Raw genomic sequence first — 20,800 nt, 5'->3', positions numbered from 1 at the left:
TAATTTGAGTAAAAATAATCTTACGTGTCTAAACCGGGGCGAACGTGAGCCCGAAAAACACCCCAAACCGGCTTATGATCCGAAGTAACAATCGAAGGAACTGAATCGTACACCAAACACTCAATCGGAGGAGTTTCTGGCTGACCGCTAAGTCTTCTTGAGTGACGATGTTTATATAATATCCGATCAGTATACGCAGGGGTACGTTGTTTTGATGATGTATCAAAGTTTTGAGTTCCTGGGTCATACTGAAATTAATAAAAAATAAAATAAAATTTAAATAACCTAAAAAAATTGTTTATATTAAAATGGCGTCTCAATAAATTTGAAACAATTTTGATAGATGGCGCTACTTTTTGCGCGAGAAGATTATTTATAAAATGATAAAATTTCATTTAAAAATAATTAAATTGATTAAATTAAAAATAAATAAATTTAAAAATTAATTAAAAATATTTGTTTAAAGGTATTAAATTAATTAATAATTTTTAATAATTTGTTTAGAAACCAACTTCACACTTTTCTTCAATTCATTAATTATCATTAAAATTTCGTTTCAAGCTTAAAAAAAACCTAAAATAGTTTCTTAGGAATCGATTTATCGCTTAAAATCAATTATTGTTGGCACTCAATGATTAAAAATTCAAAAATAAATATTAAACTTGTCAAAAATGTGATGTATTTTTGACATTAACCTAAAAATTTTTTACCTTATAAGTAGGTGGAAATGTTATTTGAGCCTCAGAAAATCCTCTAAAAGCAGCTCCATCAGCTAAAACCGAACATAACTGATCGTGATGTAAACATCCGTGCGGTAAATGAGCTGGAAGTGGGAAACTCGTTTTTGATAACCACTCAAGCACTTTAGTTCGAGGGGTTGCCAATCGAAAATTTAAATCTCCAGCCCAAAATACGTAATCGAAATTTTGAGTAACATCTTTGACCTTGTTTTTAACGATGAGATTTTTTGGTAAATCAAGAGAATTGACGATTTTTTTCACGTCTGATACCCGTTCTTTAACTTTTTCTTGATGCGCTGTTAAGTGGGTGTTAACGAAAAGAAACGAAGTTCCAAACACCATAAAAGAACAGGCAACGGCTCCTTTTGTGCGAAAAGCAGTTCCTGGTCGAACTGATATGTAGGATTCTTCTGGCACGGAACAATACCATATTAAATCGCGACGAAGAAAAATCGCTAAATGAAGAGTACCTAAAACAGCGAAATTAATTTATTTATTTTTAATTTTTAATTTCTAACCTAACGAAATCGAATGAAATAGAACGTGGGATGGCCCGATAGTTTCTTGTAAACAAACTTCCCATTCGAAACGCTCCGAACATGATTCCTGAGTACCAAAAGCGAGAATATCGGGGACGTGTTCCATTCCGATTGGTAAAACAAAATCATTCATTTCTCTACAAAAAATAAATTTAAAAATAAAATTGTTTATTTTAAAGTCTTATTTACTTTGGAGGTGTTTGTCCATTCATATTCCAAGTGCCAACGAAAATATGAATCGTTCTGTTTGGTAAATTCCGATCTAATTCCGATGGTCCTAAAAGCGAATGGGCCCCGATTTTTCCATGTAAAAAATTTCGTTGGCGTGCTTTAACCGTTGGGATTAAATGTAAAACTTGTGCGGCCATCAAACCTTGTGCTGCTAAACTATTCATCCCTGCAATATCTTCATTTAACCCAGTTTCGTGCGAAACACATTTTTCTATAAATTTTTTTTCATCAAATTCCGGTGTTGTAGTACGATTAATGTTTTCATCGGCGCTACTACATCTTCTCAATTGTATTCCAGGCTAAAATTAATAAACTTTAACATAATCATAATAGAATTAATCATTTTTTTACCTTATCCAATTTGGGACTATACAAAAAATATTCTTCGGTTTTCTCCCCGAAAATACGCTCAACTTTCTCCGTTTCCTTCGATTTTAAATGAGACAGATCCAAATTAAGGGGTCTTCGGCAAATATCTTCAGTATCGGAGGGTGAAGCCGAATTCGAACGGGTTAATCGTCTCATACACGGACTAGACGGTTTTACATTCGTGCTACGACTTCGATTTAAAGCTCCTACTTTATTCGGTACCTTTGGTAGTAAGAGTTTACTAATCGTGGTCTTTTTTGGTTTGTTCTTGGCCTCTTCCATGGTCATTTTTGTTGTGATTCTATAACCTCCAAACAAACCAAAACACTCACGCTTGACTAATCAGTAGAATTACAACGGATTTTACGCATTTTTGTTGCGATTATTTCGAGGCAATTCCTGGTTATTACGCGATTATTGGCCGTTCTCATTGATTGTACATTGATTAACCGTGGTTTTTAATTAGACAAGGTTGTTGTGCTGGTTGCATAACTACACGTGAAACAAGCTTAGAGGGTATTTACATAGATGGCGGTTGTATTTGTTATGCCTTATCTTATTAAATACCAAATCAAAACATTTTATTACAAATTTAAATTAATTTTTATCTCAACATTTATTAATAAACCAAAATATACCAATATTAATTTTAAATAATAAAATAAAATCATTATTTATATTGACCTACAGATGTCGCCATAAACGTCAAAGTTTTTGGATTATAAAAAAATTTATTTTTACTTCTAGATAGTTTATTTCTTTTGCGTTCCCTTTACAAGCATTTATTTTATGGTACATACATTGACTAAAAGATTGTAACATTTTTTTTTGTCTTTTTTGTTACCCCATAAGATATTACAGAATAAATACTGTTCGTGCCATAAATCTAGGCCAATTTTCTTTAATATTAATTTCTTTCAAAAAACGTTGGATAAATTTAGATTTCAATAACAATTTCAGGGCCTCCAACCCATAATTATCTTTTTGAAGGGGATGAATAAACCATGGTAAGGTTCGCTGCAAAAAAATATTCATAAAAAGCGTTAAATTAAAAGAAAATATTTACCAATTAAAATATCTCCTATTATTGTGCGTCCCATCTGATTGCCCATCAGGGGTGCTTAATTGCACCCCGATAAACATATCAGATTGATTCAAAAGAGGCCCTACATAACGAACTCTTCCTCCTCGAACTCGACCTTCCGCAGTGATTACTTTTACCCAGTAATCTAAGTGGAGATCGCGCGGAATTCTTGGTAAAAACGGTTGCCAACCTTGAGGGGGTACGTTATCTCTACATGGTTCAGGGGCTGAAGCCCTCCTAATAGTTTTTGAAGAATCACTTTTGAAACAAACGTTATGACACGGTGCTAAACAATCAATTGATCTCCTTAAATAATGTTCAGCCTCCTCTACGAGGCTATCGGTTGATTCACCACTATCCACATTAGTCCAATCCGATCGTAACTCCGGAAGCGAACCATTCGCAAACCTAACCTTTGAAGTGGCCATTTTTAAAGGTCGCTTCGATGGGGAAACCGGCGCAGAACATCTTCTGGTAATAATAGGAGGTGAAGAAATGAATTGGCTCGAATACCTCGATTGGGAATTACTCCGATCCGAAGGAGTTGTGGTTGTCCATAAATATCTCTGAGTTTGCTACCAAAAAAAGAATAATTACGATCAATTTTAATTTATTAATAATTAATTTACTGTATAAGCTGGAGAATAAAGATCTGTTGTACGCAAAAATTGTCCGTATGATGTCGGGGGGGCATTCCTTGTAACAGGCGGACATAAATGATCAGCAGATCGAGATAATTCAGGCACCATACTCGTAAAACCAATATCGGAGAGTAAAACTCGTCGGGCTTCTACGGTTTTCTCTGAAAGTTGTAATCTCGATCCTGGGTGAGGAAATTTTGATGGTAAAGTTGTAAAATTATCACCGATTTTAACCTAAAATAAAAAATTTGACGTTTAAACGTCAAATCAAAAATAAGTGAGGTAATTTTTTTTAAATTATTTTAAAAAAATCTTACTTTATGTGCTAAACTACTCTCTGACCTCCACGAAGATCCCGGAATAGCAGAAATATTAGTTTGCGCCTCAGAATCTTTCCTGACATTTACGTGAACCCCAAAAGGTCGATTTTTTCTTGCACCCCTTCCCAAAGCTTCCCGATGCATAATCGGTCGATATTGTATCGGATTGGGACACGTATTTCTCCTCCCCAAGTTATACTCGCTATCTTGAATCCCAATTTTTGAAATGTCCGTCTCTACGATTCTAACTTTTTCTTCAAACCGATCGAAACTTTCATCTTTCTCCAACGATTTATTCTCAAAGCTTGAATCTTGAAACGAATAATAACTTTTTAAACTTTTCCCATCGTGGATTGAGTTGTCCGATTTTGAACCGTGAATGTTTTCTTCTTGGTTTGTTTCGTTATCGTTGAAAACGTCGTCTTCTAATTCACGATCGGATGTATCTCCAGATAATTTTTCATCATAATCAGATAGGGGACATTGTAACAAAGTGTCGATTGGGACTAATTCTTCTTTAAAATCGGTGTCCTTCGTTTCTTCCGTTGTGAATATTAATTCTATATCGTCAACTTCTTGTTCGGTATCATTTAAGTTTGTTAAATCTAAAGGTGGTACAATATTTATGTTTTCTTCTTCATCGTTTAAGTTGTGTTCTTCTAATTTTTCACTTTTATCTTCATCCATTTTAGTCTTTTTCTTCTTGTACTTAGTAAGGATATTAATGTTAATTGGTTTAGATGGTTTCTTGCTAATCTCGACTGAAAATTCTATTTGTTTTTTATTTTTAACTTCTTTATCACCACACAACACTTGTTCATCTTGCTCATTCTTTTTTGTATTATTTTTTAGCCTTTTAGCGTTCTTTTTAATTCTTTTATTATGATTTTCGCTTATTTTATTGATAGCAGCTTCGATGACATGCCCTAAATGTTTCGCTTTATCAACATCGACCACATTTTTGGCGTTATCGTAATTGCTATTTTCACTACAAATCACTTTTGATTTTGAATCAACAATTTCTTCTTTAAATCTAGGCAACTTCCTCGAAACTTTCGATTTTTGTTGTAAACGTAAGCTATTTGAAGAGCTTACCTGTTTGTCCCCATCAAAAACGTTTGAAAACGATACAATCTTCGACGTCGTTAGTTGTTTATCTCTCAAATTATTCTGTTCACTTTGCGGATAAAAACTTCTTGACTTTAAATCTAATATTTCATTGCGACTTCGTTCCAAAGCCGATTTGAGACTGCCAATGGTTTGATGGAGGGCCCTCACGGTCTCAACGCACGAACCCGTCGCACTGTAATAGTCCATTTTTGTTCGTTTTCAAATTTAAATCCATCCATTATGTTATTTGTGAAGCTTTTTTTTCGAAAAAAAGCTAAAAATCGTCACAGTTTTTAAAATAATATCTAAACGTTCACTTAAACAATTCATTTAATCTCCTCAAAGATCTACCTTAAACGATCCGCAAGAATTGAAACGCACCCCCAATTTGTTTTTTCGATACCATTTATTTTTTCGAATGGGGGAAAACTACTTTTATAAACACCGGATTTTAATGAATCGCAGAACGAGAGGTAGGAGTAAAACCTTAAAAGATCAATACTGGGGAAACCCGGGAATTCTGAACTTAGAAGAGACGTCGCTTACGTCGATTTAGGTTGTCTTTGATTAGGTCAGAAACTCTATTTTTATAGAAACACGAAAAAATCGCATTTTATTTCGGATTTATTAACAAAAGGGGGAATTATCACTTTTTTTAACTCCCATATAATATATATAGTGATAAAGTTGTATTCCCGCAACTTAAAGGGTGTTAAGGAGGCCATTTTGAATATTCTAATTAGGAGGGAAATTTGAAATTTCGGAATTTATTAAATAAATATTACATAATCCTACTGCTTTCACAAAGTATCTAAAGCTTTAGATACTGTTTGCAGAAAGCTCGATACTATGTTGATGGAAGAGTGCAAGAAAAATCCTTACCAGCTATGACCAAAAGAATACAATATCTATCGAAGTCTTGAAGTATTCTCTATATTTTGCCTTTTATCAGCAGTATTTAGTCTTGTAGAAGTAATGTCTAGTTTTCCCTCAGCAATTCTTTTGCCAACAAATATCTTGTGTTTTGCAAATAGCGTTTGGTTTTTCAACAGCATCATCTAGCAAAAATACCCGAAACTTATCAAGACCTAAAATATTTAGTCTTCTAGTAACTATCCCTTTGTGCATTCTTAGGCATTCAAAGTGCGTTTAATAATACAATATCGCAATCGTTGGATCTCTAATAGAGGGAGGAAATCAACTACAACGGTTTGAAACAGCTGGTGTGGTTGGCAATGACACAAACAATGAGCTAGATACAGTATATCATCCTCTGCACCAACTATTTTGGTAATAGACTCTGGATAGCATTAAGATTATCCAACACATTTAATTGGTCTTCGTTGTTATTAATTTATTGTAATGCAACATACCTAGCCTTAAAAAGACTCCATAAGTACTCTAACTAATACACCAAGAACAACACTCCTTCAGAAATAAGCTCAAGATATTCACAACTAAACCAATTTGTGCCTCATTTCTTTCAATTCCAATGTTGGTACTCAACTGATTTGGTTCTAACAGGATAAAACAACCTTCTACATTCGCCTATCAATTAAGTGAGGTGTGAAGCGGTGTTAACTACAATTTGCCAAGGAAATCAATATTCTATAATTAGTAGCAAAAGGAGATTTTAAATTATCAATAATAAAGAAAATAATTTAAAAAATGTGACGATTTTTAATAATAATAAAAAACAATTTAATACTGACCTTTTAAGTTGAATTGAAATGGTTCGAAAACGTTCATAACACGACGATTTAACCCGATTGAATGGAGTTAAGTTTGTAAACGCGGGCTCGTGTCTTTGTCAAGATGACCAATTTAGATCTTAATTGCCTCAAGTGCGCCGTTGGAGGCTGAAATGGGTAAAAATAGATGGTGGCTCTTCTCTATGTTTAGTTATTATTTCAAATTTGCACTGTAAAAAAATATTTAAAGAAAAAGAAATTTTGTTACAATAAAAATTAATGATTAGCAAAGAATAAAAGAATAACTTATTCAATTATTTTATTTATTTCTTTTTAAATTTCTTTACGTATCAAAGGATCGGAGAAAATAATAATTAATAAGTTTGTTCGAATGAGTAATTATTAATAATTAAATAAAATCGGGGTAAAATAGATGTATCTCTAACACTTTTCTTTTTTTAAATTAAATATAAAGGATAACGAGACAGAATCGAGTCCTCCGAAAATCAAAATGAAGATTTATGTAGTTTTAACTATATTTTCGTATTTACAAATTTATTATTTTTTTTATATATATAATTATACTGTTTTTTATCTTTAAAAAAATTCCATGTTTCATTAAAAAAGGAAACAATTAGCTTTTATTAACTTAACTTTTATTTTATCAATAATTATGCAAGTTATGTTTCTATTTTAACGTTAAAAAAGAACTTGCAGAATTATTAATTAAATCACCATGATTAATTGTTCTTAAATAAAAACCGAGAAAGTGATAAAAAAAAATCAAAATGAAAACTACTCAGCATCGGACATTGCAACATCTCCATTGGCATTAATAAGAGTGTCTTCTTCATAGTCAATGCTGAGCACGGAAGATCGTCGAACTCTTTTAACCCTAGTCCGATGTCCGTCCGAGTCGGAGTCGGTCCGTTCTTGGTCACAATTAACACTCTCACCGTTCGCCCGACCACCGTTCTGCCTCAACCCCGCGTTCTCCCTTTGTAAACTTTGAGTCGCATCGTGTGCCCTTTTCAATTCCCCCTGTAGATACAAAATAGTACTCTGCATACCCTCCACGTCCTCATCTAAATCCGCTAAAAAACTGTCCAATTCGAGTTGCGATTTTCGCACCTCCTCGGAAAAACTTTTTTGAAGCGCGAAATCGCTTTCTAATTTTGCGACGCGACCGGAACTTGTAATTTTCCCCAACTCTTCGTTCTCCTGATATAAAAGGCGACATTTCGCCATCAATCGTTTCCCGGTATTCGAGTCTGGCGTGAATTTCCAAGCAGCAAGCTCATTTTGGGTATCTTCAAGACGCGATTTCGTCGCTTGAAGTTCATTTCTTAGCAATTGGAGGAGCGTGTTGACCGATGGATCCAAAAGGGTCGAACGCAGCGTCGAATTTGTCGGTACCTGAACACTTTTCAGTTCGGTGACTTGACACTGAATTGAGGACCCCACAAAACAAAGAGAAACACAAAGTTAACGATTTAAATAAATTCGATTTAAATAAAATTTTACTTTAACAAATCACTTAATAACAAAATAAAGTTTTGATTCAAATGTTCAAGATCTTCTTTCACTTTGTGTTGATTTACAAAATTTCATTTCATTTTTACCTTAATATTTAACTGTACAAAAAATCGAAAGATCAAAATTGAGATTTATTAAGTGAAGGTACAATTCCATGAATTGTACCTTATTCAACATTCATTTTAATCCTAAATAAATCTCTTTTAACCATTTTACAATTATTATTTTTTTTTTTAATACAACTCTTAAAAGACATTGATATAAAAATCCTTATCGAGATCGAAATAAAAAATTAAGAGTCGTTTAATGTTTAACTGTTGCACTGAAATTCACAAAGAAGGACGATAAAACGCGAATAAACGCCACAAACCGGAAGTACTGCGCACTCTATCAACGATGTGTCAACGGCACGTGTTGTAAAAGAACATTTGAACATTTGAACCACTTCTCACGGATTCCGTTAAACGTACTAACCACGTAGTCATGTGCCTCCTGTTCCTTAGCTGCGAGTCTCCTAATCAGCGCCTTCTCTCGTTGTTGTGACTCTCCGAGTTGGACCTTGGCTCGTTCGGCAATTTGTCGATACTCCAAAAGCTCGCCTGCAAGTTACCGCACTTGATTGAACCCGGAAGAACACAACCCACCAACACTTTATTTCTTTTATTTATATTTTTTTTGCTTACTTGTTTTGATTTCTGATTATTTTTTTTTTTTTAATCACTTTGGCACCAAACTAAAATAACAAAAAATCATCTACCTTCCTGGTGAGCCAAACGCTGCTCTAAACTAGAAATGTATCCCTCCTGTTTTCTCCAATTTGCGAGGAATTCCGCTGAAGATAACCCGGCTACTTCTGTATCCGTTAAAGTCACCTTTCCCGAGGAGGTATTATTGTTGGATTGTTGCTCGGGACTGTTGGATCTTTGTTGCACGGGGTCCAAAGGGTCGGACATCCCGATGGCGTGGCCCCTTTTTTAATAATAACACAGTATTCAAATCGTTATAATCTACCTACACGTTATCCATCGTTGCGGCTTTAATCGTGGACTTACCTACACAATTACCGCTTGAAAAGTATACCCACACTTCGAACACTGTGTCAACAAAACCAGATGATGAGAATAAGGCGCAAAAAAGCTCAATTTCAAGTCCAACTCAACAAAAGCATTTTTTGGGGTACACTACGCCATTACGATCATCTCAACTCGAACTGTCAATCGATAAAATTAAGTCCTGTAATTCTTTTAATAAAAATCGAAAACGTTTTAAATTATCTATAATAAAATATTTCAAAACACCCTCATCAATTAAATAATTAATTCAATATTGAGTATAATTTATCCAATTTTTAATAAACAAATTCTTTCGTTAATTTCCGGTAGATGGCACAATTATTATTTAAAAAAATCTTTTTATTAAAATAAATTTAATTAAATCCAATTTAAACAAACACAGATTTGAGTTTTAAATTATTAAATAAAAATGAATTAAAATCGATTAATTTAAATCATTAATTAATAAAAAATAGTGGCGCCATCTTTTGGTGGATTATTTAAATTGAATTAATTCAAATGATATTAATATTAAAAACTTAAAACTATTTTTTAAGTATTTGTATATAAAAACGTTTTTATTATGTTGAATTATACTTAATTGACGAAAATCAATCTAAATTTCTCCCCAAAAAAAGAATAAGGAGTTTGAGACAAAAAAAGTTTTGAGGTTAATAACATTTAAAGAACAACTTAATACTTATCCAACCTTAAATTTAATTAATTATAAAATAATACAAATAACAACATAAAGATAATCATAAATTAATTAATCAGTCTTTACTTTAAGCGTTATAACTCGCAAACCATTCAAAAGACCCTTTAGGTCCTGTATGAGCCCCAAAATCGACCACATCCTCGACGATTCTCTTCTCTTTATAAGTAGTTCTAAAATTTCCTTTATTATTATTAGCAGGGAATGCAAAACTAACACCAACGATAATTACGAGGATTATAATGGTCTAAAAATAAATTAAAAGTATAAAATGAATAAATCTAATCAAAAACTTACCAATCTCATTTTAAATGCTTTGATTATAAAGACAAAAACAGAAATGATTGAAATCTGATCGATATTTCCCTATTTTATAAACGCACCGGAAACTTTCTCCTTTCTAATCGGAGGAAATAAATAGCGGAAGTGTTTTTTTGTGATCAAACGTAAAGAGGAAATGAATTACACAACTTATTTAACTTATTTAATTTATGTAATTTCCATTCCATTTTTAAAATTCCCTCCTAAAAACAAAACTTTAATCTTATTAAGGTTGGTATGAGTCGGTAATGTCAACATTTATGTTATCTCGATTTCTTTTCGCTTGCGTTTCCGCTTTGTGACGGTCTCTCGTTAAAAATGGTAAGTTTTAATCAATTCTAAACAATCTTACTTAATATTAAACGTTTTTTCTTCATTAATCAATCATTAATTGTAAATTAAAAATGTTTTTAATGAAATATCTCCCAAAATAATAACACCTAAAAGTACATAACCTCACTTTTACCCCACATGTCATTTATTCATCAATTTCTTTTTTAATTTAGACTTGTAAAAGGCGTAATGGAGGACGTGCTAAACACGGAAGGGGGCACGTAAAACCTGTGCGTTGTACCAATTGTGCCCGATGCGTACCTAAAGATAAAGCGATTAAGAAGTTTGTTATTCGTAATATCGTTGAAGCCGCTGCTGTTAGGGATATTACGGAAGCTTCGGTTTATGGATGTAAGTTGGTTTTTTAATTTTGATTATGGCAAATTAATTGTGGTGTTTTTAGCTTATGTTTTGCCGAAATTGTACGCGAAACTTCATTATTGCGTCTCTTGCGCTATCCATAGCAAAGTTGTAAGAAATAGGAGCAAGGAAGAGAGGAAAAAGAGAACTCCTCCACAACGTAACTTCGCAGGAAGGGATAACGCCAGGGCTCAGCAAGCTCAGCGTAAATGAGTTTTAAGATGTTAATAAGGAAATAAATGATTTAAAAATAATTGGTTTTTTATTAATTAAAAATATATTTACAAAAATTACTTTTTAAGATAAACACAATAAATTAAGGTTAAACCCTTTATTGATTTTAATTTCTTATATTAAATATAAGTCAAAATATAAAATATTTTTTTAACGGGCTGATATACTGACTTGCCATACTCGGATGGTATTATCAGAATATCCAGCAAACAAAGTTTGTCCATCGGTAGACCAAGCCAGTGATAAGCACTGTGGTGGTTCTGCTTTCAATTGTGAGACAACTTCCGGTTTAAGTTCTTCAACCATTTCTTTACTTTCCAAGTCCCAAATTCGAATAGATGGCCCAAAAGCAGCACATAACCAATATCTAATGCATAAATAATGTGTTAATAAGCTTCAATTGAATACTTTTTAAAACAAACCTATTTGGTGAGAAACACAATGCTGTGATGATATCATTATGATCTAAAGTGTGTAAATGTTTTCCATCATTAAGATCCCAAAGCATTGCTTTGCAATCTTTGCCACCACTGGCGCATAAAGATCCATCGGGGGAAACGGTGACCGTATTTAAGTAACCAGTGTGTCCAGAGTGATTAATTTTTAGCCGGCAATTGGTTAAATTCCACACTTTAACCATCCGATCCCAACCAGCAGAGACAATAATTGGGTTGGAGTGATTCGGGGAGAAACGAACGCAAGAAACCCAATCAGTGTGTCCTTCATCTTGAATCGTATATTTACACTCAGCCAAAGTGTTCCAAAGTTTAATTGTCTTGTCTCGTGATCCAGAAACGATTTGGCGATTATCAACAGAGAAAGCCACACTCAATACATCCTAAATTAAGAAAATTATATTAATAACAATAAAAAACAACGATTTTTAACAAATAACTCCGCGATTTTAAATCCATAATCATCTACTTACAAGATGAAAGGGTTGATCATCATTTTATCTCTTCTAGCTGTTTTAAATTTGGGGTCATTATTACAAAAAAAAATTTTAAAAAATATCTCCAAACCTTGGTGTGATCTTCAAAACGACGCGTTGTTTTCCCCGCTGCCAAATCCCACAACCGGAGGGTTTTATCCCAAGACCCAGATAAAGCATAATTTCCATCGCTCGATAACACAACATCAGAGATGAAATGGGAATGGCCATAAAGACGTTTTTCAGGAACTCCGTATTGGGACTCATCCCTCGTCAGTTTCCAAACGATTAAGGTTTTATCTTAAACACAAAACTTCATTAATTTATGCGAAATTTAAAAAAATGACAATTTTTATTTTTGAGGTTATGTTCAGTCCCATATCCGCAAAACCCTCATAGAAATCAGGTTTTTATAAAAAATATCATCATAATAAGTGAAAATGATTCATATCATTAATTACATTAGAACACCACTTTTAATAAAAGTTTATTAAAATTGATTTATAAAATGACAGTTAATTTTCGAGGTTATGTCTCATATCGACAAAACCCTCATCGAAATCGTTTTATTATCAAAAAAATATCATCATAATGAGTGAAAATAAAGCAAATTTGATTAATATCAATAAAAATTAATTGGGGATAACCCCTTTTAAAGGCGATTAAAATCGATTTATAAAAAATAGTGACATAACCTATAATAACGTACCTCTGGAGGCGGATAAAATCATGTCGGGGTATTTGGGATTAGTTGCAATTTGCGTAACCCATCCATTATGACCGAGGAGGGTTCCTTTCAATTGAAGAGTCTCGTTCATCTCTGTAACGGATTATAACGATGCGTACACGTTGAAAGTGCGAAGCAGAAAGGAAAAAGGAAGTTTCGTGAATTGACAGTTGGGTTGGGTTGGTGAAAAATAGATTATTGGTCACTCGGTAGACACTTATTTAGTAGAATTGATTCGAATTTTAATTTATTTGAATTGTTTAAATAGAAAATGATTTTATTAAATTATTTCAATTATTTATAAATAAATTAGATCGAGATTTCTATGAAACGTCAAAAACGTCGGTTTCAAATTACTCCAGATATGACAACAAAATTTTCATTCGCATGAAGTAGTTTTTCATTAATTAATCAAACTAAAGTGGGACGAAAGTGAAAATGAAGAGCACGAATCAAACGTTGAAAATGAAGGCGAACGTTACGCATCCGGACGGGGCGGTAACGAAGGTGAGCGGATTAAAAGAATATTTTTTATTACAATTTTAAAAATCCCCGCCTCCGACTAGCCATTTAGTGTTTATCGATAACGGCGGTTAGAGGGCGGTCGCGTCGCGCGCTTGTCATCGGCGGCCTTCTGCGGGACGCCATTTTGAAGTTGTTGTATCCTGTGAGTTAGACGAGAATTCTCGAGAGTTATTTAAACGGTCTCGAACCGCCAATCGTTATCCATTTAAAAACTTATGCGTTAGATCTGCTAACGCCTATATTTACATATTCAAAAGCCGCAGATAATGGACGAAAAAGCGATTTGGAAAGAGCTCGACCAGTGGATTGAACAGTTAAATGACTGCAAGCAATTAACGGAGAATCAAGTCAAAACATTATGTGATAAGGTAAATTAAAATTCTCTTTTTAACGATGTACTTATTGAGTCATCACTTTTCGTCACGATTACTCATTATTGATATTATTTTATTCATGTTTAAACAAATTATAAGGGAAGCTTTGAAAAAAAAAAAAAAAAAACAAATGAATTATATATACGTCAAATTTGACATTGACTTAATTATATTTTAAATTTGATTTAAATGTTATTAGGCAAAAGAAATTTTAGCAAAAGAATCGAATGTACAAGAAGTGAAATGTCCTGTGACCGTTTGCGGAGATGTACATGGTCAGTTCCATGATTTAATGGAGTTGTTTAGAATAGGAGGACGCAGCCCGGACACCAATTATTTATTTATGGGGGACTACGTCGACCGTGGTTATTATTCAGTAGAAACGGTGACGCTTTTGGTCGCCCTTAAAGTCCGTTATAAAGAACGTATAACCATCTTGAGAGGAAACCACGAATCGCGTCAAATCACCCAAGTTTATGGATTTTACGACGAGTGCCTGCGCAAATACGGCAACGCGAATGTGTGGAAATTTTTTACCGACCTTTTCGATTATCTGCCATTAACGGCGCTCGTTGATGGGCAAATATTTTGCTTGCATGGTGGACTCAGTCCTAGCATTGACACTTTGGATCACATTCGAGCGCTCGATCGTTTGCAAGAGGTACCACATGAAGGTCCAATGTGTGATTTATTATGGTCTGATCCCGACGATCGTGGCGGTTGGGGTATATCACCAAGAGGAGCCGGTTACACCTTCGGTCAGGACATATCGGAAACTTTCAACCATTCAAATGGGTTAACACTTGTATCGCGCGCCCACCAGCTCGTTATGGAGGGTTATAATTGGTGTCATGATCGAAATGTTGTCACCATTTTTAGTGCTCCTAATTATTGCTATCGTTGTGGAAATCAAGCTGCTATTATGGAATTAGATGATGCATTAAAATACTCATTGTAAGTATTATTATTAATTAATTGATTTAAAATTAATTTTTTGTTGAATAGTTTGCAGTTTGATCCAGCACCGCGTCGTGGAGAACCTCATGTAACCCGCAGGACACCCGATTACTTCCTGTAAGCAAAATACGCGCGTGGCACAAGAAGCGGATTTTTTTTGATTATTTAGATTTCGGAACCGATGCGAACGCAATATCATAGAAGCTTAAGGGTTATATTCGCCGTCGTTGTCGTCGTTGTTCGTAAAATCGTCCCTAATTACTCCTCCTGTGTTTTTTTTTTCTATAATTCTTTCATTTTAAGTCCCTTTCCCTCCAAAAAAAATGTCATCAACTTTGTATTTTTTCCTTTTATTTAATGTATAGTCTTATTTTGCTATTCCCCCAAGAAAAGAAGGTACAGATGACATTAATAATTAAAAATGTATGTTAACACGTGTCCTTGAAGTATGTATTATTATAATGAAAGATAAAAGTAAACGAACGGCGGCCCTAAGATACGACTTTTTTTCTACACTAGGTCCGGCGTTGACCAAATCTACTACAATTTAAAAAAAATATAAATATAACATATATTGAACGTAGTTTAAGTTAATGGAGATAAAGTTAACAAAAAATGGAAAGAATAAAACCACAACTGTATCCGTATAGCGCGTCGTCGATGTTTCTTTCCCCCTTTTCATCCACAAAGTACTCCTCATCATCCCATTATTAAAAACAAATCTTGTATAAAATAAGGTTGCTCTTAAAACGATTTCTGGTATTCTTTGGATCAATTTGTACATACATAAATGCGAAATATGGTTTGTGTCCAAACTGCCTGGAAACCTCAACATAGTATTTCTTTGTTTCGTAAGCTAGGTTCTGTCTATTTTTTGTAATTTTCAATTATCTATCCGTAGCGTGGCAGTTCAGTCATGAACTGTATTGTGTATTTAATTTTTTCCGTTACAATTTCAAGTAAATAAATTATACTTTGTTTCTTCGTACACACCAATTTTTATTATTATTTTTTAAGACTGCTTAAATGTTTTACATAAACAGTTATTGTCCGTGTTAAATAAATTTGTTTTTAATGAATTTTTGCAACTTTGTTACTATTTAATTATAATTAAAAATACTTTATTTCTTATTGTTTATAATTAATTGCGCCATCTATCATCATAAATACATACTAATTTATAGGTTAACACACTTAACCTAAAAATATTTCCATTACAATTTAAATCAATATTGATTAATAAACATGGTTAAAGAATCACCCAATATTAACAAAACGACCAAAAATATGATGCTAATGGGAATATTTGCATTACACGGTAATTAAAATCGTAATTTTAAAAATTAAGTTTTGAGGTTATGTTTACAATCACACAAATTTTTTGTCAGTGCATTTTTGATTATAACATATTACTGTTAATTAAGTTAACATATATAAATGCAAAATATATGTTAAAATAATAAAAAATACTTTATTTTTAATTTCATCAATTACGCCATCTATCATTATAAACCCGTATTATTTTTACGTCAACACCTTAAAACCAAACTTAACCTAAAAAATATTTTCCTTAAAATTTAGATTAATATTGCTTAATAAACATGGTTAAAGAATCACCCAACATTAAAAAGCGACGAAAAACAGCGACCGCCGGGGATGGTGATGCCGATGGAGATATTTACACGGTAATTAGAACAATAATTCAAAAAAATTTAATTTTGAGGTTATGTTTACATCAAAAAAAATTTTTTTTACCAGAAAGTGATTGATTTCGAAGAAAAAGAGTCAATACAAAGATCGGCCGAAGAAGACGCAACGATTTACTTCGAATTGTGTCAAAATATTCGCAAATTTCTATCAAACGCGATCAATTTAAAACGTGAAAATTCCACGGAGGTTAAATAAATAGTATTAATTTATTTTAATCCATTAATAAATTTTTTTTAGTCTAAATTAATGCTCCAACAAGGTTTGACCGATTGCTGCGTAATGATAGCAACTTTAAAAAAGTTAAATCGCCTCGATAAGTTCCGAACGATCTCAGCTCGAGAGACTTTAAATGTGGAGAAGCAAAAAGTTGATAGCACCAATTTGCAATATCACAATTTATTGTACGAATCCGCTCATCTTGCATCTGAATTCACTAAGTGCAAACAATTTAAGTAATTAATTCGCAATTTAAACGATTATTTTAATTAATTTGATGAATTTTAATAGGTCGAAAGACGAAAACATCGAATTAATATCAATCGAACGCTTCTTGGAGGTTGCCCCTGAATCGGTGACGTCCCAATTTAATCAAGAACAAGAATTATCCGATTCGTTAAAACACCAATTACATTTAGCAATGTTAGAGTGGGAATTAACTCAACGGAAAGCACAAGCTCAACTTTGTAACACATTAGAGGATGAGAAAATGTCCCTTGGTGGAGATATCATTGAATTAAAGAATCGATTAGATGGAATTGGGCCAAAACTTACCGCTGTTTTAGATGCGAGTAAACCATTACAAGAATATTTTGGTTTACCCCTCGATAAAATTCAAGCTGAACATAAAATCGCAAGACTTCTCCCAGAACCTTTATACTTATTATACGCGTTATCAGATGCTTATAAACAAGTTTATAACATTGATATGACCGTTGAGGTGCTTGGAGATGTAGAAGAAGCCAATCAGTGGAAGGAAACGCATCAAAATATTGATGGAAAAGTCGAAATTGACGATGAACAAGAAGAAACGGAGGTGGAGGAGGTTGTTGAAGTCATCAAAAAGAGGCGGCATAGAAAACAGAGTATGATTGATAGATATGAGGAGAAGAAAAAAGTTCTTTTGGAAGGACATCCTTTATCTGTTCGAATTACAATCGTCGTTAAACCTGAATATGTTTTAAAAGTTAAATTTGTGTTTCGACCACAATTAGGAATCGTTACGGTTAATTCGTCAATGGATGTTCCAAACGGGGTCACAGGTAATAAAAAAAATCGCCAAAAAAAATAAATTATTTAATTTTTAATGTAGCTCACACAGCCAGAGAAGTATTAATGGGCGAATCAATCTTAAATGAGTTATTTGAGAACGATATCGGTACAGAAAGTCCAAACACAAGTAATTCCTATCAATTACAAAGAGTCGGATTGGGTTCTTACGCTGGTTTGGTGCCAAAATTAGGTTACGTTTATGAATGGGCCCAAAAAATTTGCGGTTACGATTTTTTAAACGCCGAAGTATTTTGATACATAACCTCAAATTATATTTTTAAACAATTTTTTTTTTAAATTTTAGAAACCAATCTCAAAGCCAAACCCATCGAGCGTTGAATTAGCTTTAAAAACTCTTTATAAACGGTTAAAATCGAGGATAATTTTAGCGGATTATCTGCAACAATTGGAATCGAATTTGATTCCGCAAATACCCGAAGGAATTGATCACCCGAAAAACGCCATTTCGACCTTAACAAAATGGACCTCGTCGAATTGGCAAAGTTTTTGTCAGTTGCCTTCCGCGCAAAATTTAATCGAAGGGGAGATTGTCAAATCGACGGATTTGTTTTATAATTTGGTTATAACTCGCCCAAAAGCTAGCCTTCAAGCTGTTGTTGTTTTAAAAAATAATTATCCCATCCAAGCACCTATATTTTCGTTAACGGTTAAGTATTTAGGTGAATATCATAGTGGGAATTCAACGGAGGTGCGCGATATGGAGAGAGCTTTGAATGTTATTAATGAAAAGTGGAAAGGGTTGAGTTGTTTATTGGTGATTCAAATTCGTCATCTTTGTGCTTATTTCGACGTTTATTTGGAGACGATTTCTGGAAATTCTGGGTTTCCACAAAGTACTGTGTTTTTTCAGGGAGTTTGGTAAGTTTTTTTTTAAATTAAATGTATAATAAACTAATTTGGTTTTTGTATAGTGCAAGGAATCGAAGAAGACCCTTTAAATATAGAAAGATTGGTTCAGGTTTCTACACTCAATATTAACTTTAAAACTTAATAAAAAACATAATTTTAATTAAGAGTTTTTACATAACCTTATTTTGCTATGACATATTGAGTCAGAGCTACCAACCCAAATTAGCAACTAAAGTAATCTCTATTAAATTTGATTACATTTAATAATTTTTATGGTTTAATGTGAAATATTTTTAAGAAAAGTAAGTCTTTTTAAAGCGAAAATTAATTTGTTAATAAATTAATCTTTTCATATCAGCTAACCTAAAATTTAAACGTCAAACTTGTCAATTTCCAATAACATAACCTCAAATGCTTTTAAAACCAAAATAATCATTTATTTTCATTATTTATTTAACGATTTCTGGAAATTCGGGGTTTCCACAAAGTACGGTGTTTTTTCAGGGAGTTTGATAAGTTTTTTTTTAATTAAATGTATAATTCATCAGAGCTACCAACCCAAATTAGCAACTAAAATAATCTCTACATACATTAATTTGATTAAATTTATTAATATTTATGGTTTAATTTGAAATATTTAGTAAAAGTAACTTTTTTTAAAGCGAAAATTAATTTATTAATAAATTAATCTTTCCTAATTAATTAACCTAACATTTAAACGTCAAACTTGTCAATTTCCAACAACATAACCTCAAATGCTTTTAGAACTAAAATAATCGTTTATTTTCATTATTTATTTAACGATTTCTGGAAATTAGGGGTTTCCACAATGTACGGTGCTTTTTTGGTTTGGTAAATTTATTTTAAATTAACTGTATAAAAAGCTAATCTGATTTCTGTATAGTGCAAAAAATCGAAGAAGACCGTTTAAGTATAGAAAAATTGGTTCAGGTTTCTACACTTTAATATTGAGATTAAAACTTAATAAAAATTTTAATTAGTGATACAGTTTTTACATAACCCTATTTTGTTATGACATTTTGAGTCAGAGCTGCCAACACAAATTAGCAACTAAAATAATCTCTAGATATATTAATTTTTATAGTTTATATTGAAATATTTTTAAGAAAAGTAAGTTTTACTTTATGTCTATGTTTTAAGTAAACTGTAGTTACGAATTTAATGACTTATTTGTTTTAAATTTTATGGCGCTTCAATTTGAGGAATTTAGAAATAGAGTATAAAATAATCATTTATTTTCATTATTTATTTAACAATTATTACTCTTTTTTTAACGTAACCATAACGAAAAATTTGTCAAAAAATAAAAGAAATTGTCAAAACCTCAACAAAATGACAACTTTAATATAAGGAATAGTAATTAATTAAAAAAATAATGGAAGACCAAATCGAACCTGTAAGTTTTCTTTATTAATCTTAATAATAAATATCATTTATATCTTTAAACTAATTAGAATAAACAAGAAGAGCGTGATCAGGCATCTGTTCAACTCGAACAAATCTACGAAACGAAACGTAAAGAACTCGATAAGATTCACCAAGATCTAAACGAGTTAATGACACGTTTAAACACGTTTATAACTGAACAAGACGATTCAGCCATGTGTGAGGAATCAAGCGTGGATGCGGATAGTCAAACGACGACAATTGCTAAAGATACGGAAGACGATGATTTCTCCGAGAAACAGGATGGTCCGCAAGAAAAGGAACTCATCAAACAAAAATTTCAACGGGGTTTTTCGATGGAGGACATCTACATTTGCGATGGGACAAATCCCCCGGAAATCGATTGGGATACTTTGGCTCCGTTCATACAAAGCGTCGTTGGCGATTTAAAACAAATCCGACAGTTAAATCAAATGACCAATTCGGTTATGGAGCGTATCCGAAGTATTGCCGGAAAGAATGAACATTGCGAAAACGAAAGCATTAAGGAAATTATCGAGAATGAGGACGAGGATTGATTTGTGAAAGTTTTTTTTAACATGTTTTGGTTGTTTTTTTTATTAAAATTAAAAATTTATTAGGTTTTTATATCAAAATTAAGTTTGATCGAAATTTATTTAAATTGTTTTTAGTTCTAATAAAATTTGAGGTTATGTTATTAATTGACAGGTTTCATTTTTGAAATAATGTTTAC

The 20,800-nt window shown here is 32.6% G+C and overlaps 8 protein-coding genes and 1 long non-coding RNA gene across 12 annotated transcripts in view; 4 read left to right on the top strand and 5 right to left on the bottom strand.

Moving 5' to 3' along the window:
- Positions 1 to 2,373, bottom strand: part of LOC111426254 (Inositol-3-phosphate synthase) — a 70,122-nt gene extending 67,749 nt beyond the window's left edge. For both annotated transcript variants that reach the window (XR_011640476.1, XM_023060706.2), the window contains exons 1-5: positions 1,862 to 2,373; positions 1,469 to 1,809; positions 1,259 to 1,416; positions 711 to 1,210; positions 25 to 248 (exon numbers count right to left, since the gene is read on the bottom strand). Coding sequence is in view for 1 of the 2 variants with exons in the window: in XM_023060706.2 (XP_022916474.2) it covers positions 25 to 248; positions 711 to 1,210; positions 1,259 to 1,416; positions 1,469 to 1,809; positions 1,862 to 2,167 (1,529 nt within the window). In the remaining variant the exon portion in view is untranslated. The remainder of the gene's footprint in view (positions 1 to 24; positions 249 to 710; positions 1,211 to 1,258; positions 1,417 to 1,468; positions 1,810 to 1,861) is intronic.
- Positions 2,374 to 2,592: 219 nt separating this feature from the next.
- Positions 2,593 to 9,108, bottom strand: LOC111426235 (uncharacterized). Of its 2 annotated transcripts, XM_071196196.1 has the most exons (6): positions 9,019 to 9,108; positions 6,747 to 6,955; positions 3,922 to 5,308; positions 3,593 to 3,838; positions 2,946 to 3,538; positions 2,593 to 2,896 (listed from the first exon to the last, which is right to left on the bottom strand). In XM_071196196.1, the coding sequence occupies exons 3-6, from the start codon at positions 5,239 to 5,241 to the stop codon at positions 2,836 to 2,838; spliced, it is 2,220 nt and encodes a 739-aa protein (XP_071052297.1). In that variant the 5' UTR covers positions 5,242 to 5,308; positions 6,747 to 6,955; positions 9,019 to 9,108; the 3' UTR covers positions 2,593 to 2,835. The 2 variants fall into 2 exon arrangements, with proteins under 2 accessions (XP_071052297.1, XP_022916438.2); XM_023060670.2 differs by lacking the exons at positions 6,747 to 6,955; positions 9,019 to 9,108 and adding an exon at positions 5,386 to 6,729.
- Positions 7,032 to 9,470, bottom strand: LOC111426284 (female lethal d). Its single transcript, XM_023060759.2, has 4 exons — positions 9,314 to 9,470; positions 9,019 to 9,230; positions 8,736 to 8,860; positions 7,032 to 8,171 (listed from the first exon to the last, which is right to left on the bottom strand). Exons 2-4 carry the CDS (start codon positions 9,212 to 9,214, stop codon positions 7,521 to 7,523), a joined length of 972 nt encoding a protein of 323 aa, XP_022916527.1. The 5' UTR covers positions 9,215 to 9,230; positions 9,314 to 9,470; the 3' UTR covers positions 7,032 to 7,520.
- A 540-nt stretch (positions 9,471 to 10,010) lies between these two features.
- LOC139429895 (uncharacterized) lies at positions 10,011 to 10,469 on the bottom strand. The gene is made up of 2 exons (XR_011640488.1): positions 10,326 to 10,469; positions 10,011 to 10,275 (listed from the first exon to the last, which is right to left on the bottom strand). It is a non-coding gene; the product is annotated as an uncharacterized lncRNA (long non-coding RNA).
- Positions 10,470 to 10,588: 119 nt separating this feature from the next.
- LOC111426325 (ribosomal protein S26) lies at positions 10,589 to 11,296 on the top strand. The gene is made up of 3 exons (XM_023060815.2): positions 10,589 to 10,670; positions 10,856 to 11,033; positions 11,086 to 11,296. Exons 1-3 carry the CDS (start codon positions 10,668 to 10,670, stop codon positions 11,253 to 11,255), a joined length of 351 nt encoding a protein of 116 aa, XP_022916583.1. The 5' UTR covers positions 10,589 to 10,667; the 3' UTR covers positions 11,256 to 11,296.
- A 62-nt stretch (positions 11,297 to 11,358) lies between these two features.
- Positions 11,359 to 13,081, bottom strand: LOC111426287 (Receptor of activated protein kinase C 1). Of its 2 annotated transcripts, none has more exons than XM_023060762.2 (4): positions 12,917 to 13,079; positions 12,299 to 12,507; positions 11,699 to 12,114; positions 11,359 to 11,643 (listed from the first exon to the last, which is right to left on the bottom strand). In XM_023060762.2, exons 1-4 carry the CDS (start codon positions 13,023 to 13,025, stop codon positions 11,427 to 11,429), a joined length of 951 nt encoding a protein of 316 aa, XP_022916530.1. In that variant the 5' UTR covers positions 13,026 to 13,079; the 3' UTR covers positions 11,359 to 11,426. The 2 variants fall into 2 exon arrangements, with proteins under 2 accessions (XP_022916530.1, XP_071052039.1); XM_071195938.1 differs by lacking the exon at positions 11,359 to 11,643 and adding an exon at positions 12,205 to 12,241 and having other exon boundaries at positions 12,024 to 12,114; positions 12,917 to 13,081.
- Positions 13,082 to 13,294: 213 nt separating this feature from the next.
- Positions 13,295 to 15,869, top strand: LOC111426289 (protein phosphatase 2 catalytic subunit mts). The gene is made up of 4 exons (XM_023060766.2): positions 13,295 to 13,441; positions 13,501 to 13,827; positions 14,033 to 14,787; positions 14,839 to 15,869. The coding sequence occupies exons 2-4, from the start codon at positions 13,726 to 13,728 to the stop codon at positions 14,909 to 14,911; spliced, it is 930 nt and encodes a 309-aa protein (XP_022916534.1). The 5' UTR covers positions 13,295 to 13,441; positions 13,501 to 13,725; the 3' UTR covers positions 14,912 to 15,869.
- A 444-nt stretch (positions 15,870 to 16,313) lies between these two features.
- Positions 16,314 to 18,799, top strand: LOC111426239 (THO complex 5). The gene is made up of 7 exons (XM_023060677.2): positions 16,314 to 16,475; positions 16,549 to 16,686; positions 16,738 to 16,952; positions 17,008 to 17,759; positions 17,810 to 18,015; positions 18,074 to 18,648; positions 18,702 to 18,799. The coding sequence occupies exons 1-7, from the start codon at positions 16,392 to 16,394 to the stop codon at positions 18,766 to 18,768; spliced, it is 2,037 nt and encodes a 678-aa protein (XP_022916445.2). The 5' UTR covers positions 16,314 to 16,391; the 3' UTR covers positions 18,769 to 18,799.
- Positions 18,800 to 19,906: 1,107 nt separating this feature from the next.
- Positions 19,907 to 20,768, top strand: LOC111426309 (uncharacterized). Its single transcript, XM_023060795.2, has 2 exons — positions 19,907 to 20,056; positions 20,115 to 20,768. The coding sequence occupies exons 1-2, from the start codon at positions 20,036 to 20,038 to the stop codon at positions 20,622 to 20,624; spliced, it is 531 nt and encodes a 176-aa protein (XP_022916563.1). The 5' UTR covers positions 19,907 to 20,035; the 3' UTR covers positions 20,625 to 20,768.
- Positions 20,769 to 20,800: the final 32 nt, after the last annotated feature.

Source organism: Onthophagus taurus, chromosome 5, assembly GCF_036711975.1.
Source record: "Onthophagus taurus isolate NC chromosome 5, IU_Otau_3.0, whole genome shotgun sequence".
Classification (NCBI taxonomy): Eukaryota; Metazoa; Arthropoda; class Insecta; order Coleoptera; family Scarabaeidae; genus Onthophagus; species Onthophagus taurus.
This window is presented reverse-complemented; position numbering and strand designations above follow the sequence as displayed.

Bases quoted from the DNA above. Each gene is read 5' to 3' on its own strand.
- LOC111426235 (XM_071196196.1), bottom strand. From the start codon at position 5,241: ATGGACTATTACAGTGCGACGGGTTCGTGCGTTGAGACCGTGAGGGCC. The intron at 3,839-3,921 runs GTAAGATTTTTT...TTTTTATTTTAG, and splicing joins AGAGTAGTTTAGCACATAAA to GTTAAAATCGGTGATAATTT. The intron at 3,539-3,592 runs GTAAATTAATTA...TTTTTTTGGTAG, and splicing joins TTTATTCTCCAGCTTATACA to CAAACTCAGAGATATTTATG.
- LOC111426284 (XM_023060759.2), bottom strand. From the start codon at position 9,214: ATGTCCGACCCTTTGGACCCCGTGCAACAAAGATCCAACAGTCCCGAG. The intron at 8,861-9,018 runs GTAGATGATTTT...GGTAACTTGCAG, and splicing joins GCGTTTGGCTCACCAGGAAG to GCGAGCTTTTGGAGTATCGA. The intron at 8,172-8,735 runs GTTAGTACGTTT...TCCTCAATTCAG, and splicing joins AGGAGGCACATGACTACGTG to TGTCAAGTCACCGAACTGAA.
- LOC111426325 (XM_023060815.2), top strand. The intron at 11,034-11,085 runs GTAAGTTGGTTT...TGGTGTTTTTAG, and splicing joins GGAAGCTTCGGTTTATGGAT to CTTATGTTTTGCCGAAATTG.
- LOC111426287 (XM_023060762.2), bottom strand. From the start codon at position 13,025: ATGAACGAGACTCTTCAATTGAAAGGAACCCTCCTCGGTCATAATGGA. The intron at 12,115-12,298 runs GTTTGGAGATAT...TTCTTAATTTAG, and splicing joins GTTTTGAAGATCACACCAAG to GATGTATTGAGTGTGGCTTT. The intron at 11,644-11,698 runs GTTTGTTTTAAA...TTTATGCATTAG, and splicing joins TTGTGTTTCTCACCAAATAG to ATATTGGTTATGTGCTGCTT.
- LOC111426289 (XM_023060766.2), top strand. From the start codon at position 13,726: ATGGACGAAAAAGCGATTTGGAAAGAGCTCGACCAGTGGATTGAACAG. The intron at 13,828-14,032 runs GTAAATTAAAAT...AAATGTTATTAG, and splicing joins TCAAAACATTATGTGATAAG to GCAAAAGAAATTTTAGCAAA. The intron at 14,788-14,838 runs GTAAGTATTATT...TTTGTTGAATAG, and splicing joins GATGCATTAAAATACTCATT to TTTGCAGTTTGATCCAGCAC.
- LOC111426239 (XM_023060677.2), top strand. From the start codon at position 16,392: ATGGTTAAAGAATCACCCAACATTAAAAAGCGACGAAAAACAGCGACC. The intron at 16,687-16,737 runs GTTAAATAAATA...AATTTTTTTTAG, and splicing joins AACGTGAAAATTCCACGGAG to TCTAAATTAATGCTCCAACA. The intron at 18,016-18,073 runs GTATTTTGATAC...TTTAAATTTTAG, and splicing joins ACGATTTTTTAAACGCCGAA to AAACCAATCTCAAAGCCAAA.
- LOC111426309 (XM_023060795.2), top strand. From the start codon at position 20,036: ATGGAAGACCAAATCGAACCT. The intron at 20,057-20,114 runs GTAAGTTTTCTT...TAAACTAATTAG, and splicing joins TGGAAGACCAAATCGAACCT to AATAAACAAGAAGAGCGTGA.